The sequence below is a fragment of the Myxine glutinosa genome, chromosome 1, assembly GCF_964187855.1.
Source record: "Myxine glutinosa chromosome 1, kmMyxGlut1.1, whole genome shotgun sequence".
NCBI classification, from domain to species: domain Eukaryota; kingdom Metazoa; phylum Chordata; class Myxini; order Myxiniformes; family Myxinidae; genus Myxine; species Myxine glutinosa.
Genome location: NC_136261.1, coordinates 269,829,491 through 269,846,304, shown reverse-complemented (window position 1 = coordinate 269,846,304; position 16,814 = coordinate 269,829,491). Strand labels below are relative to the sequence as shown.

Here is a 16,814-nt window from a genome sequence, read left to right as displayed (position 1 = left end):
CTGGGTCCCACGGGGGGTCTGGTGGAGTGTGGCGTCCCTTGTCCGTCGGGGCGCCGTCCGAGCTGGTGGCTCGGGCCGGCAGGGTCACCGGACCCTGGTGGGGGTTAAGACCTCCAGAGGGGTCCGAGGTGGTTTCTCAAGCCTGGGATGGCATTTATTGAGGACCACTAGGGGGAGGTGTTGTGGGTCGCGCTTTGGTGGTGGCACCGCAGATGGCCAGCTTGGGCCTGATGTAGTGATCACCCGGGCATGCGACCTGACACCCTCTCCCTGAGACTTTGGGACAACCAGCATGTGGTGACCTGGCATGGTGGTTGGTCTATGGACGCGGGTCAAACCGAATGGACAGGGATGGAGATAGCCTGCCGGACAACCATTGGGGCATCTGTGGAACGTGATGGTGTGAGTGACCTTCCACAGATGCTCCGTTATGATTTATGGACTCTCGGGTTGGGAAGAGAGCCATGGGGATGTGAATCGGGAGATGTGTAACGAGCCGAGCATATGGGCCATGCTCGGCTGGCATGTGTATGGCAAAGCATCTTTCTTTGGTGAGGTTAGTGAAATGTGACAAATGTTTGGCATGGGTAATCTGTGGGTTAGATGGAAATTTAAGGGTGGATTTTGAAATGCCATGGTGGACACTGTACAGTGACGTCATTATTGATCCAGGTGTGTAGACCAAAGTGTTGGAGGCTGTGATGAAATTAATAGGGTAGTAAGACACAGCTTTCAACTGGTTGCGGGGGCAACTGTGCTGATATTTGGGACGCGGGATCCTGGGGATGCAGTTGTGTAGCCTGAGGGTCAACGTGGTGCTGTGCATGTCCGAGGTGTGTGGACCATGTCTTCTGGGTGAGTCTCCTGGTGGAGCATGGCTGTTGACTGGACCTTGGTGTGGTCAAGTGTGGGTGAGCACTGGGGGGCTGCAGTTCTGTAGTCGGACTGGGGGATGATGGGGAGGTGCAGGGGACGTGGCTGTAGGGATGCCACGCACTGCGACCGTGCCCCCCAGGGCCGAGGTTGTGTGTGCGGTAGTGTGTGTTGTGGCAGCAAGTGCTCACCACATTGGCCAGCTGGGGCTGCTGCAGCTGTGTTCCTCGCAGGGGGGCCGAAGGATGGATGGTGGGTCGCACCCTTATGGACACTCATGGGCCATGTTGGCGTTTTGACTGCTCACCTTGTCCCGGTGACCCTTGCACGGTAGAGGTGCAGAGCTGTCGTGGCCACAGGTAGTTGTGTAGTGATGATCACCGTTGGATGCGGATCCACATACCTGCCAGTGTAGTGGGGACAAAAGAGAAATTTGGAAGTATTTGGTAGGCCCAATGTGAAATTTTGGAATTGTATGGGTGGATGGCACCTTTGAACCTGACCAACCTGCAACTACCTGCACTTGAGGTGAGTGTTTTAAGGAGTACTGTCCCAGGCTTCAGGATTTGCTTTGGGAAATTGGGGACATGTAATTTGGAGTTGGGAGGTGAGAGCGAGTGATGACATGGCCGGTGAGGGGATGGAATGGGAGCCACAGTGTCTTGTGGGTGGCGTATGTTTTTGTGTTGTGGTTAGGTGTTTTGATGTGGTCGTGAGAGTGGAACCTGGAGAGTGAGTGATGATTATTGGAGATAATGAGGGGCGATAATTGTGCTTTTTGGAAATGTGCTAATGGAAATGTGTAAGGATTCAATGATTCGAACTGTGAATGGGATTTCACATTGGCAGGCCATGGCAAGCCTTGTAACACCTTTTACACCATCTATGAATTGTACTGAATTGTGCTGAGTTGTGTGGAGAATTGAATGGCAGCGGGGGAGGAAGTGTGTTTTGGGGTCTTGTGGGTGGGGAAGGTGTGTGTGTCCGCAGGTACAGAGCAAGCTCTGAGGAGCGATGCCTGCGGGCCCCCCTCTGCGGCAATTACCCCTGGCAGCCGGTGGTAACTGGAAATTGGAGCTCGTCGGTGGAGGGTCTGGTTGGGCGCCGCGGGGTGAGGAAGTCCCCCGGTGACCCGTGTTGCTGCGCGAAAGCAGGAGGCAAAGGAGCCTGGTGTGTGTGGAGACCCTCACCGGCGAGGTAACGGCGGAAAGGGGCTGTTGGGCTGTCATGGGGCCAAGAGGTAAAGGGGGGGGGGGGGGCAATGAACTTGTAAGTCGGTTGACTTGTTTTTGGGACTGCGGGCACCACAGCCTGATGCGCCCCCACCATCTTTTTGTGCGGTACCTCCCCGCTGCCTAGTTGAGGAATGCACACACACGTGAATGACATCAATGCCATGGTCCTGCAGGGGGGTGTATTGAAGAAGAACCTTATTGATTTTTGAAATGCCTTGATGACCTATGGAATGAGAATGAGTGGTTAAGGGGTCTGTGTAGCATGAATGTGGGCGAAATCCACCGAGCCGTGTCACTCACCTGTAACATCTGGACAGGGCCCGTGGAAATTTAGGGGGATGCATTGGGGATGGCCCCGCAGGTAAGGTTGTGTCTTGTGGCATCCACCGGGGGACGCGGTCTGTAGACCGGGGTATGTACAAAGGTTAGAGGTTTGAGTTTGGAAAGATGGTTAAGTTTTGTGGTTAAGTTAGTGTTGTGTGTTGTTGTTTCCTCCCTCCACAGGAACAACGAAGAAGATGTACATACTTGCATGATGGTTAAGGGGTTCAGCATGTTAAGGAAGTGTAGGTAGGTAGTCCGACTCACTTCCCACAGCCCTTCCTGATTTATTTCATAGGTTAATTAAGTGTGTGACAGTAAGTGTTAAGGCTGGAATGGTAGCGCCTGCGGTGAACCTTGCAGGAGCTACGGTTCCAGGGGGGGGGCTGTGTTATGAATTTGGTAGAGCAATATCTAGAGCTAGGTAGATCTGAATAGGTAGGTATTCGGCTGTCGTGACAGGGACTCTACATGTAATAAGTTCTTGATGTTTAGGCGTTTGTCGGGGTAAGATGTATGATTGTGGATCTACCTGGAGGTCCGAGTGTTAAATAGTGAGGGATTAAAGGTAACGCCCCTGTGAGTCTCACCTGGTAGTCAAACCTCTGTCCATTATGGCACTGCAAACCACATAAACATTAGTTAGGTCCTTAGCGCAACATTAAATAATTCCCTTTCCCTGACATTGACTTCGTAATAAATAGACAGGAAACCAGGCCAAAAACACCGCCGCGGTTGGCCGCCGCCGTTCGCACCTCAAAGGCCTACCAACCTCGCTGGCACGTGTTACAAAACGACCGCGGGGGGGTCGCGGACGGGAGATGTCAGGAGTCGCATGCCGCAGAGGGCGTGACCTGGGCGAGTTGGGAGGCTGTGATTGGCTGAGGAGTGCGCCAATGTGACGTGATCGGCCACCAATATATGCGACGGTCGGACGCCATTTCAGGCAGTCCAGAGTTGAGTTGAGTTCGTGGCAGACGCAGGCAGACACCAGAGAGTTCGTAGGAGTTGGTTGGAGCACACAGTCGACGCAGAGACACAGTTGGTGGAAAAGCTCCCCGAAGGCAGTTGGTGGAAAAGCTCCCCGAAGGCAGCTGGTGGAGAGTTCGTTCACACACCGAGCACACCAAGCCCACAGAGCACGCGGCAGTTCGCAGCAGTTCGTTGCAAGTCGAGCCCTCCGTTGAACCATTGGTGCACGGGCCTTGTGGAGATCGTCCTCGTGTGAAGCTGCTGGCCACGCGTCGGACGCGTGGTGCTTGGAGCGGGGCCTCGTAGAGCTTGGAGCGAAGGACCTGGTGGTGTGCGATCGGGCCAAAAGGAGCGGTGTTGGACGGCCGCCCCGAGAGACGACGAAAGACAGATAAGCCGCATCCGCGTACATTTGAACGACGTGACGTGTTATTTTTGTATCCATAATCTCCCTCGTATCGTGTTTGCTGTCAGTCGTGTGGGGACGTCCCGATTTAGAGTTATTAGATTTACCGGCGCGGCTTTTTCACTGTATTACTATTCGATAATAAATCCTTATATTATTTTCTGTATATATATCTGAACGCAGTTTTCCTGGGTGTTTGATTTTAGTAGATAAGGCGGCGGGCGGAGCTTTGCTGCGTGCGCCATTCCGCGCGTTTAACTTTGTGTTGAACTTGAATCCGCCATTGAGTTTTCGCCTCGGGAGTTAAAGTCTCGCAAATCGGTCATCCGTAACTGTGGTGTTAATCACGGTTGCGTAACAATATTATTATGATAACACGGAGAAAGCAAATGAATAATTTTGTTGTGGTTGGACCTGATGTAGTCTTATCTTTCTCTACCTTGCAACATATTATTATGATAACACGGAGAAAGCAAATGAATAATTTTGATGTGGTTGGACCTGATGTAGTCATATCTTGCTCTACCTTGCAACATATTATTATGATAACACGGAGAAAGCAAATGAATAATTTTGATGTGGTTGGACCTGATGTAGTCTTATCTTTCTCTACCTTGCAACATATTATTATGATAACACGGAGAAAGCAAATGAATAATTTTGATGTGGTTGGACCTGATGTAGTCTTATCTTGCTCTACCTTGCAACATATTATTATGATAATACGGAGAAAGCAAATGAATAATTTTGTTGTGGTTGGACCTGATGTAGTCTTATCTTGCTCTACCTTGCAACATATTATTATGATAATATGGAGAAAGCAAATGAATAATTTTGTTGTGGTTGGACCTGATGTAGTCTTATCTTTCTCTACCTTGCAACATATTATTATGATAATACGGAGAAAGCAAATGAATAATTTTGTTGTGGTTGGACCTGATGTAGTCTTATCTTGCTCTACCTTGCAACATATTATTATGATAATACAGAGAAAGCAAATGAATAATTTTGTTGTGGTTGGACCTGATGTAGTCATATCTTGCTCTACCTTGCAACATATTATTATGATAACACGGAGAAAGCAAATGAATAATTTTGTTGTGGTTGGACCTGATGTAGTCATATCTTGCGCTACCTTGCAACATATTATTATGATAACACGGAGAAAGCAAATGAATAATTTTGTTGTGGTTGGACCTGATGTAGTCATATCTTGCTCTACCTTGCAACATATTATTATGATAACACGGAGAAAGCAAATGAATAATTTTGTTGTGGTTGGACCTGATGTAGTCATATCTTGCTCTACCTTGCAACATATTATTATGATAACACGGAGAAAGCAAATGAATAATTTTGTTGTGGTTGGACCTGATGTAGTCATATCTTGCTCTACCTTGCAACATATTATTATGATAATACAGAGAAAGCAAATGAATAATTTTGTTGTGGTTGGACCTGATGTAGTCTTATCTTTCTCTACCTTGCAACATATTATTATGATAATACGGAGAAAGCAAATGAATAATTTTGTCAAAAGGTCAAAGGTCGGCATCACATAAAATCATAAATTTTCATCCAATTGACCTGAAATTGCAATTTACCATTTGAGTTTTGTCATCAAATTTTCAAAAAAGCTTTATTATGAGAATATGGAGAAGACAAAATCATAATATGGTCAAAAGATCAAAGGTCAGCATCACATAAAATCATCAATTTTCAACCGATTGAGTCACTGAATTGGCTCACCAACCAAATGGCAGGAGTAGACTGGTTTTTTTGGATCAAAAAGTCAAACGTTGCATAAAATCATCAATTTTCATTTTGTATTTTTATTAACTCCGCCACCAAAGGTGGATGGAAGTTATGTGTTCACCCCTGTCTCAAAAATTTGTGGATGGATTCGGACGAAATTTTGTGGAGATGTAGCGTGTGTGACAAGGACGAAATGATTAGATTTTGGTGAAGATCCGGATCCGGATCCGGCTAGTATATATTTTTAAGTGATTCTTCACAATTGGGAGATTGGGCCAAAAACGATACATAGCAGGATATCTCAAAAACGTTGTGGACGGATGATTTCGATTAAATGCGATTCTGTATTGTGATTTTCTGGTCTACTCTGGGATAGAAAATGTAAACTGTTACTTGCACGCACACACACACACACACACACACACACACACACACACACACACACACACACACACACACACACACACACACACACACACACACACACACTGTTCCAGACGGCTTTGCCCTATGGGCTACGCCGTAAAAAGGCAGCGGCCATTAAACCGTCGAATAAATCGTCCCAACCCGGCATTTTTGACGGGCTTTTCGCTGGTATTTTGTTAAACCGTTCGTTTTTGTGGTTTCCATTCATTCCCGCGCAAATTAATCAATCGATCGCCTCTGAACACTCAATTTGGCTGTCATGGCCAATTGTATTTATTTCACGATAGAATCGAAATGTTAATGCTCGATTTACACTCAACCATGGTCGCTTCATGTGACTCCCCCTTCTGAGTCTCTGCAGTGGTCTACACCTTAACAACGGACATGGCGTCGGTGCATCACCGACCTTCCAATTGGAGCAACAGTCGCGGGATCTCTGTGTCTGGAGCGTCAGCGACACGCGAGGCCAGAGCAAGGACCGATCCTGCGACACAGTTCATCCTTCAACGCCTTCAGAGTTACAAATCATGATTACAAATGGAACTGTTACTCGCAATAAAGCCTAATTATTGCTTCCCTTTCACTTCGGGGTTATTTCTGGTGCACATCCTTCTTTCTCATCACCGGGCACCAAGGAAACCAATGAACCTACATCCTCCCACATCCCTTATCCACTGTGATCTGTGACTGTGAACAACTTTACAATAATGATTAAATTAATGAATATGCACAAGCCATTGTTTATAGCTTGTAAATGTGTTAATAACGTATTTTGAGATGAATTTAAATCCATCAGAAAGCGAATTAAACAAAAACTGGCTCGTAAAATCTGCATAAACATTTCAATCGGTGTAGTGGTCCTGATGGTATAATTAGCAGCAGAGGCTGGCGAACGTATTTTCGAGTGCACTATTTTCACCGAATATATGCGCACTAATCCTGATCATCATAATAAAGATTGTCTTGTAAATATGAATCCACTTTGGACATAATGATGCCAGTGAAAAAAAACATCAAATAACAATGACTTCCGGGGTAACAAGAGGACAAGGTTCAATGCTCAGTCTGAGTTGAAACTGCTTCGTAGTTATGCATTTTGGGGGATCATCACTGTCGAGCGAAACTCGATTGACATTTTATCAGTACGAGTTGAATAACCACTAACTTGCGAGCTCGTCCGACACCACTCATTCAAAAGAGGGGTTTCAGTACCCATGCTACGCCTACAGTGCGCAGGCGGCATATTGGTTGGCAAGTTAATCGAGCGAGAAAAGGTAAACAAGACTAAATAATTAGTGAAATCTTCCAATGCAGTAAGTCTGAATAACGAGATAAACGAACTAGATTGTAGAGCTACTGATGCTACGGTTGCCAAGGAAGTGGATACAAACAACATGGCGGCTCGCACGTCATTTAGTCCGGCGGAAATACGCATAATTGGGGTCAAATTGTGCACATCTTGCTACAAGCGTGAAACCTGGCACAATTGTTCCCAATAGTCATATGAATGATTTCAGATATGGAGCCACGAGAACAAACGACTTTATCCATACTTTTTACACACTTATTTTTATTGCACACTTTTATTATGATTACACACTGTTATTATTATTACACAGTTATTATTATTACACAGTTATTATTATTACACACTTATTATTATTACACACTTTTATTATTATTACACACTTTTATTATTATTACACACTTTTATTATGATTACACACTTTTATTATGATTACACACTTTTATTATGATTACACATTTTTATTATGATTACAAACTTTTATTATTATTACACACTTTTATTATTATTGCACACTTTTATTGTTATTACACACTTTTATTATTATTACACTTTTATTATTACACACTTTTATTATGATTACACACTTTTATTATTATTACACACTTTTATTGTGATTACACACTTTTATTATTATTACACACTTTTATTATTATTACACACTTTTATTATTATTACACACTTTTATTATTATTACACACTTTTATTATTATTACACACTTTTATTATTATTATTACACACTTTTATTATTATTATTACACACTTTTATTTAACTTTATCTGAACTTTGTTTGTCCCATTTCAAATATTTGAGCCGTTCGTTTTCGAGGTTCCATACGTCCTAGAGAGCTGAAACGGTCCTCTTTTCTGGTACATTTTCATCTGTCAAAATTTAATAAAAATAAAAAATAAAAAAAAGGTTTAAAACTTTGAAAAAATAATAATAGTGTGTAGCCATAAAACATGTTTTTTCGTTTACTTGTTGAAAGTGTTTGTACGATGTCCTTCGATTGCCTATACGGAGTTAGCTTTCATCTTCATTGGCTGAGATGTGATATGTTATCCGGTAATTTTAGACATATATAATGTTATGAATTTTGGAGTAGGGGAATATCTAGATTTAGGTAGATCTGCATAGGTAGGTGTCCGGCTGTCGTGATAGGGAACCTCACCTGTAATAAGTTCTGTGTTTAGCCCGGTTTGTCGGATCAAGTGTGTACCTGTGATCATACAAGGATGATCGCGTGATAAATAGTTCTCGGGACTAAGATAATTCCCCTGTGTGTCAGACCTGGTGATCAATCCATTATCCCTTATGGCAACGCCCTCTTAGCCATTAGATAGGCCCATTAGTGCAGCACATTAATTAAATCCCCCATTGCAATGACTGACGATAAAAACTGACCGGAAGAAACAGGCAGGAAGCGGCCGCGTACAATGGCGCCATGGAAGACGAACATCGTGCAAGGCGGGCTGAGAGCCACGCCCAGAGGAGCTCTTGATTGGCCGGGGGGAGGGGCGAGCAACAAACACCACACCGATTGGCAGAGTAGGGGAGGACGTGCGATTGGTCAAAGGAAGGGCAGAGAGCTTCTCCGTGATTGGGGATGAGAAAGGTAAAGGAGCAACACACTGATTGGCCACCAACCGACGAGACCATGGCCAATCAGTGCGGAAGGTGCGAACGAACGACCAACAAGCTACGCACTGGTTGGAGGGCAAGCGCCGGTGACAAAAAAGGGTGCAAAAGGCGACAAGTAAGTGACGCACTGGTTGGAGGGGAAGCGAGCTGCCATGAGAAGACCGCCAGTAAAACCGCTTGCTCGCCGGCATTTTGAGCTCTTCCCTTGCTCTCTCGTCCCTGATTCCTTCCTGCCCGGATCTCTTCCCTGACTCTCTCGTCCCTGGTTCCTTCCTGCCCGGAACTCTTCCCTTGCTCTCTCGTCCCTGGTTCCTTCCTGCCCGGATCTCTTCCCTGGCTCTCTTGTCCCTGGTTCTTTCCTGCCTGGATCTCTTCCCTTGCCCTTCTCGTTCCTGGATTCTTCCTGCCTGGACCTCCCTTCTGCCCGTGATTTTCGTCTCCGTTTGGACCTTCTCCCTGTTCGCCTTTCTTTCCTGATTGGACCTGTTGTTGCCTCTGGACGTTGGAGCGACGATCGTGCGAGCGGGGCCTGCCGGGCAGCATGTGCTGATTAGCGGGGCGCGCGAACGAAGCGGACTGAGGCCTCCTTCCCGCCAAGCACGGAGCCGTGTCCAGACTCGAGTTTGGGGCTTGGACGACAGCAGACAGATAAGACGCACCACACAAACCCCAAACACGAAGATTCTTTCCCTTGTCTTGTATGTGAAGTGAGGTGTGCGGGATCCCGATTTAGGAACATTATTTACTTACCGTCGCGTCCATTGTTCTCGGGTCCGTAATAAATATTCCTTTTGTACATTCTAAATTCTGTTTTTGGTTTGATTTATTGATTTCAGGTTGAAGACGCCTGCGGCCGTGAAGGTAGGTCGGCACTGTTCATTCCATCTCGTGTATCGGCCACCATTGGATTGAATAAACGTCTCCATTAAAGTTCGATTCCATCCGTGGTGACGCTCGGTGGTAACTGAGCCAGCCACGTGACAATAAGCATGTAAACACGAATATGCTATCATGCATGTGAAATGAATGAATGAATGATCATTTTAAGGCCATTTTCCCCGCTAGAACAGGGGTTAGCCTTGCGGGCCCCATGACAATCATGGTTCCCTGTTTGAGGCAATGTTTTTATGGCCGGATACCCTTCCTGACGTCAACCCTTGGTCACGCTCTTACGATGCGCAGGGATACGGTGTACCTATTCTAAACCGGGGTACACACCGGGATCATTCATCCCAGCAAGCTGGTACTCAATTTGCCGACCTCGGAAGGATGACAGGCTGAGTCAACCCCCCTGGCATTAATTAAGCGATCGACCGGGATTCGAACCCAGGACCCTTGGATCCCAAGCTGGCACCCTAACCGCTAAGTCAACACCAGGCTAGCATACCAGGCGAGCAACACCACCATAGCTATCATGCATGTAATATGACATTATAATTACTAGGGCATGCCCGTACTATATATAAGCTAGGACGTGCCCGTACGTGGGTGCCCGTTCCTTGCCAAAAAAAAAAAAAAAAAAAATTTGTGTAGGGGTGTGTGTGTGTAAACATCCTAGGGCGTGCCCGTACGTGGGTGCAAAAAAACATGCGTGCAAACAACAACAACAAAAAAAAACTTTGAAACCACGTGGCAGTAACGACCACAGAACCCCCCCCTCTATTTACATGAATGGTTTGGTCCATTCGCAACGACCACAGAACCCCCCCCCTCTATTTACATGAAATGGTTTGGTCCAAAGCGAACGGCTTGCGGTGTTTGGTAAAGAAATCGCCATAGCTCGGTAACTACTTGTCCGATTAATTTCAAACCTTGAAAAGGCACATCCTCGGGTCCCCAGCAATATACCTGGCAAGTTTCAAGTATATCGGACCGGTAGTTGTCGAGAAACAGCGGTCACAGACAAACATACACACATACACACATACAAACACACATACACACATACACACAGAGATTAATGGAATTATAGATAGATTGTAACCCTAGCACAATGCATGAGCATACTGTGGATTTGAGGTCGTTCCGCCACATTCACTGGTGACACAAACAATGATGGAAACCTTTTGAGAGAACAATGGAAACGCATTTTGTGAATTCAGTGCTGATCTCATTAGTCTTCATAACAAGGATGTTGCAGATGGGCCGGTCAGAAGGACAGTTGATACTGTAGAGCAGAGTGGCAAATCTCAGTACCAGTCCTTCGTAAAAGAAAGGCTTGATGAATGCTCCCTGCTCCTATATGATTCCATCAAGAGAAATAAGTTACCTCTGATGTCCTGCCCATCTAAGAAGCCAGCAACAAAGTCACGCAATCAAATAGCAAATCTCAAGAGTGATTGTAATCTCTTTTCAAGACTACATTGCATGCCAGACACAAGATGGCAATTTAGAAGATTTCATGTTCAGGAACCAGCCATGTCCACCTTCAAAATCTCATTTGGGAAATTAAGGACATGTGCTCAGGCTTGTTTGTTCCAGTGCCTGGAAGATTTCAGTTGTGGAAGAGCAAGCAATGTCGGGATTTGGCCATGCCTACTGAGGAGTCCCATTCCACGGATGCCATAATTATAGATGGAGCTGCTATTATGAATATGCTCAAACCAGTCACGGCTAGAACTTTTAGCATCTATGCAGCTGATGTGTTCTTACCATATCTCCAGTCAACTGCAACATATTGAAAAGAGAATAGACGTCGTCTGGGATGTCCACCAGAAAGATTTATTGAAGGCAGCCATATGAGAGAGGAGTGTAAAAGGAGTGAGAAGAAAAGTGGAATCCAACAACCCAGTCCCTGGAAATTGGCAGCAATTCCTCCATCTGGATGAGAACAAAACTGAACTTCTTAAGCTATTGGCTGAGCAGAGTGTCACCATCGAGATTGATAAGCAGATAATCGCCACATGCGAGGATAGAGTGGGTGGTTCGTGTGCAGCCACCCAGCTGCTGGTTGCATCATTTCTGTGTGTGCGTCTGCCGCTGATACAATACCTCTCTTTAACCAGTTGTTTGGTACTCATTTTGCCGACCTCCGAAGGATAACAGGCTGAGTCAACCCCACCAGGCGTTAATTCAACGGAATTCGAACTCAGGACCTATGGATCCCAAGCCCGCTGCCCTAAACACTGCAAACTTACTGGAAGTTAAAATATATCATTTTTGTGTTCGTTACGTCATTACGTTTATGATGTCATTACGACAGCTGAGTCCACTGACCAACATTTTAATTTACTGATACACCCGGTCACTACGAGAGTGGCAGGAAGGGTCATTCCTCTTTGAGGTATATAGATTACAGTCGATCTATGGTCGGGTCTCAATAACATTGGGGGTTTGTTCATTTACCAAGTTTCTTGTGGAGAGATCGCCAAGTGGTTCAAGCATTCGAGCAAGCACTCCATTCAAAACTGTTAAGGTACAGCTGGCTTGGCAAATGAGCACATCTCCAACCCTTGTGGGGTATATAGATTACAGTAGATCTTCACTGAGTTCTGTAAGTAAAACTTACCTCATGGATGTCGAGATTCCTCCATATTTCTTTGTTTAATGTTATAAGCAGCATTAGCAACTGTTTGAAAAGCTAAACATATGTGTTAGTGGTTTATAATATTTTACAAGCCCGGCTACGCCGCTGTTAGACTTTTGGTCTTGTTTTACTCATTTTCACTCCTTACCTTTACATTCTCTTTTATTTCTTACCTCACATTTATAAGTGCAGTTCTTTTATTTAAGGCCTGGTCTTGATGAGGAAGGACTTCATAGTCTGTGACTGGAGCCTTCAACTTAAAAAAATAAATAATAATATGGGATAGCTATGAAAACCCTCTATAGTCCTTTCCTAAGTATACGTTTGTCTTACCTTAGCCTGAGATCCAAACCCTGAAAATTGGGTCTCGTTGACAAGATATCCTCTCCTCGTTTTCTATGTTTTAAATGATAGATTATAACCTTCTAACATCAGAAACAATATGGTGCAGAAAAATTTAGGCCTGCTAACAGTCCATCTGGTAGAGAATCTGAACTAACCCGTTGGAGTGCAATTTTCTGTAATGCCAGTATTTAGAAAAGTTGAAGAAGTTTGAACATGTTTGTTCAGTCATAAATTTAAATTGGTAAGGGAAAGAAACCTGAAATGTTCACTGTAGATTGCTCTTTGTTGAGGATAAAAATAAAAGAGGTGTTCTCCAGCGACAGCCGAGTTACTGTCCATGCTGATATGTACCGAGATGCATGTTTTATAAATCAGATGGAAATTGTGAAAATTAGAATAATAAAAAAAAAATGTCGGAATATAATTTCTCTTTAACAAATCTTCAGGCTACTACTATTGACAGATTTGTGAGTTTAGAAGACATTTGAAGACAAAAATCTTTTTTCGTTTGTCAGTTATGACTAATTTGTTGTTGATCCCCATCGGCAGGTAAACAAACCATGTGCTTTCCAACAAGACCGATGGTGTAGCATACTCATGAAGTATAGGGTCCACCAAAAGTCATGACGGTATTTGCATTGTAAATTGTGCTGAAGGCAATGTATTACCTGTTTGTTATTCTGTTGCAGGTTAATCTTAATGGTTGAATTTACCATGAATAAATGGACACCTCAGCAGAGGGCACTGTTGGAGCTGTACTTCCAAAACGGTTGCAGTGTTGGGTGTGCACAGTGAATTCCGAAGAGCACGTGGTGTGACAATAACACCTCCAGACAAAGCCTTAAAGAGATGGGTGGACAGCATGCCGACAAACTGGTTCAGTGGTACATGCAAAAAGGTCAGGTCATCCGAGGTCAGTGACAAACATTGCGGCTGTCCACGAAGACGTCGTGCGCTCCCCGAAGAGATGTCGTAACCGAAGATCCCATGAACAGCAGATTTCCAAGACTTCACTTTGTCGGGTTATGAAGAAGGACAATTGACAATTATTGTATCCTGCAGGAATACTTTAAAATGAGCAGCAAATGTTTACATATATCTATTTATTTTGGATTGCATTTACATATTTTTATATCTTTTTCAGGTATGACCAAGTGAGAAGCAGATGGAAAGATGGCAGGCAATTCCCTCTCTTCCCAAGCCCATCAATAAGAAAAGTAGATACTCAACAGATTTTGATTTGTGTGTGATATGCCAGAAATCTACAGCAGAAAGCCTCAATAACATTCAAGACGTTTGTTCTAACAGTATTCTGATGGCCATCATCTGTGTTTCTTGTAGAGGAAGGGTATACCTATAATTTGAGCCATATAAAATAAGGGGAGGCCATACTGAGCCATAGAAAATAAGGGGAGGCCATACTGAGCCATAGAAAACAAGGGGAGGCCGGACTAATGACAAAGTAAGCACGTCAAGATTGTGTTACCCCAATTAAGCGGTGATATTTGTTACAATGAGTTTCAAAATTTTTCACTTTTACTAACATGGACACGTGTACATGCAAATGCCATTTATACCTTATATCACAACTTCCATCAGATTACAACGAGCTTGCATCATCATGAATATCAGACAAGTAATTTTCGGAAGAATCCGGTTTAGGAAGATGAGCCATGTCCTTCATTATAATGATTTCACCAACTTCCAAAGACATTCACAGGATGTCATGAGGATGTCAGAGCAGAGGAGCAGAAGCAGCGTCCGAGGTTGTCATCCAATGAGTTGGTGAGGAATTCGGTCTCGGAGCACAAAGTGCAAACATCTGGGTGAATGAAGCTTGGCAGTGGCCCATAAACACGAGTGCGACAAACACCACCTCAACAAGAACCAAATAAGACAGACCAAAGGTTTAATCTGAGAAAGTATTTTGCCAATAAGTATGGCCGTGTCACCGCCACTGGAGGAAGTGAGGTCCACAGTTCAACTCAGGCTGATGGGGTGTTTTCCTTTGCTTCATTCACTGCATTCTCAATGTCTTCCAAGAAATGTTCTTGAGAAACCGAATATATTGTATAGCCATCTGAAGTAGTGATTAAGAAACAAACTTCACCAACACATTGATGTACCATGCTCTAGAACAGGGCGTTTGTTCTAGGCCATATCTAGGATTACAATCCCGGACTTTAGGGGGGGGGGGGGGGGGGGGAAGAGCAGGCAAGCGCCACTCAGGGGGCAGGGAAGAGCAAGGAAGCATCACTCTGGGAGGAGTGTGGGGGGGGGGGGGGGGGGGGGAGAGAGAGCAGGCAAGGATCACTCTGTGGGGAGGGGAGGACGGAAGAGCGGGCAAGCGTCACTCTGGGGGGAGGGGGGAGGGAAGAGCAGGCAAGCGTCACTCTGGGGGGAAGAGCACGCACGCATCGCTCTGGTAGGGGGGAGGGGGGGGGGTTAGGAAAGCAGGCATGTACCACATGACTGGGGAGGGAAGAGCGGGCAAGCGTCACTCTGGGGGGAGGGAAGAGCGGGCAAGCGTCACTCTGGGGGGAGGGAAGAGCAGGCAAGCGCCACTCAGGGGGAGGGAAGAGCGGGCAAGCGTCACTCTGGGGGAGGGAAGAGCAGGCAAGTGTCACTCTGGGGGAGGGGGGAGGGAAGAGCAGGCAAGTGTCACTCTGGGGGGAAGAGCGGGCAAGCGTCACTCTGGGGGGAGGGGGGAGGGAAGAGCGGGCAAGCGTCACTCAGGGGGGGAGGGAAGAGCAGGCAAGCGTCACTCTGGGGGGAGAGGGAGGGAAGAGCGGGCAAGCGTCACTCTGGGGGGAGGGGGAGGGGGAAGAGCAGGCACGCACCACTCTAGAAGGGGGGGTTAGGAAAGCAGGAACGCACCGCTCTGGTAGGGGGGTGGGGGGGGGGGGGGTTAGGAAAGCAGGCATGCACCACTCGGGAGGGGGTAGGAAAGCAGGCACGTACCACTCGGGGGGGGGGGGGGGGGTTAGGAAAGCAGGCACGCACCACTCGGGAGGGGGAGGGGGTTAGGAAAGCAGGCATGCACCACTCGGGATGGAGAGGGGGGGGGGGGGTTAGGAAAGCAGGCACGCACCACTCGGGAGGGGGGGGGGGGGGTTAGGAAAGCAGGCACGCACCACTCTGGGGGGTACGTAAGCAGGCACGCACCACTCGGGAGGGGGGGGGGGGGGTGCGGTATAGGAAAGCAGGCAAGTGCATTCGGAGCATGAACAAAGAAAGAAAGCCGGAAGTGTAAATGGTGACCCATCATCACGTGCAAGGATACAAACTCCGAGAACAAATCCCGCGAGCAAGAGTCCGACACCTGCGTTCTTTCCCACCAAGCGACGGCTTTGCCGTTGTAACAACTGGCCTTTCATCGGGTCGCTGTGCTGTTCAGTCGAGGACACACGAATATCATTACTCGTAGCTTTTCGCCCGGCATCACCTTTATTCTTGTCTTCCATGTTGTGTTGGTATCAAAAAATATTCTCTACTTCTTACAGAACTGAGTACATTAAATGATGTGCTTATTTATTTTACGCATTTATGTGAACAGACTTATAGACCAAATTAAATATTGCGGTCCCATTATTATAATTAATCTTATTAAGGTTAATCCAATTTAGACACGACTGACACCAACCTCTCTGCCATGATCGGCATATATTGTACAGAAAAACAAACTAAGTAAAAATGTATAAAAGTGCATTGTAGTGTTATTAAATACGGTCCAGGTATGATTTTGCTTCCAAATATTTTACCTCATGTTAAAAAGGTTGTTAAATGAAATTACTAATTCGTATAGCTTGATGAATTTTTTAACTTATTCGAGATCAAGGAGATTGGAGGTTATTAAGAGTTGGCTTTCCAAATTCATGACAGTCAGCTTGGTGGTAAAGTATGTCGCAGAGGTGGTGATGGTGTTCCGGCAGCAAGCGGCTTTCTTGATTTAGGCGCTCAAGCAATAACTTCTACGGAACGGACTGCTCGGCACCGCTTAACAAAAT

At 45.7% G+C, this 16,814-nt stretch overlaps 1 protein-coding gene and 2 long non-coding RNA genes across 4 annotated transcripts in view; 1 reads left to right on the top strand and 2 right to left on the bottom strand.

The window, feature by feature from the left end:
* IQCB1 (IQ motif containing B1) overlaps nt 1-6,675 on the bottom strand; it is a 43,516-nt gene extending 36,841 nt beyond the window's left edge. Inside the window, exon 1 of one of the 2 annotated variants that reach the window (XM_078786939.1) lies at nt 6,395-6,675. In XM_078786939.1, coding sequence (XP_078643065.1) covers nt 6,395-6,488 — 94 coding nt within the window. In that variant the 5' untranslated portion in view covers nt 6,489-6,675. The remainder of the gene's footprint in view (nt 1-6,394) is intronic. The other variant, XM_078786942.1, reaches the window with a different exon arrangement.
* Nucleotides 6,676-7,087: 412 nt separating this feature from the next.
* LOC137437313 (uncharacterized) lies at nt 7,088-14,091 on the top strand. Its single transcript, XR_010986456.2, has 2 exons — nt 7,088-7,262; nt 13,497-14,091. It is a non-coding gene; the product is annotated as an uncharacterized LOC137437313 (long non-coding RNA).
* On the bottom strand, nt 13,896-16,332 carry LOC137437304 (uncharacterized). The gene is made up of 2 exons (XR_010986452.2): nt 16,091-16,332; nt 13,896-14,887 (listed from the first exon to the last, which is right to left on the bottom strand). It is a non-coding gene; the product is annotated as an uncharacterized LOC137437304 (long non-coding RNA).
* Nucleotides 16,333-16,814: the final 482 nt, after the last annotated feature.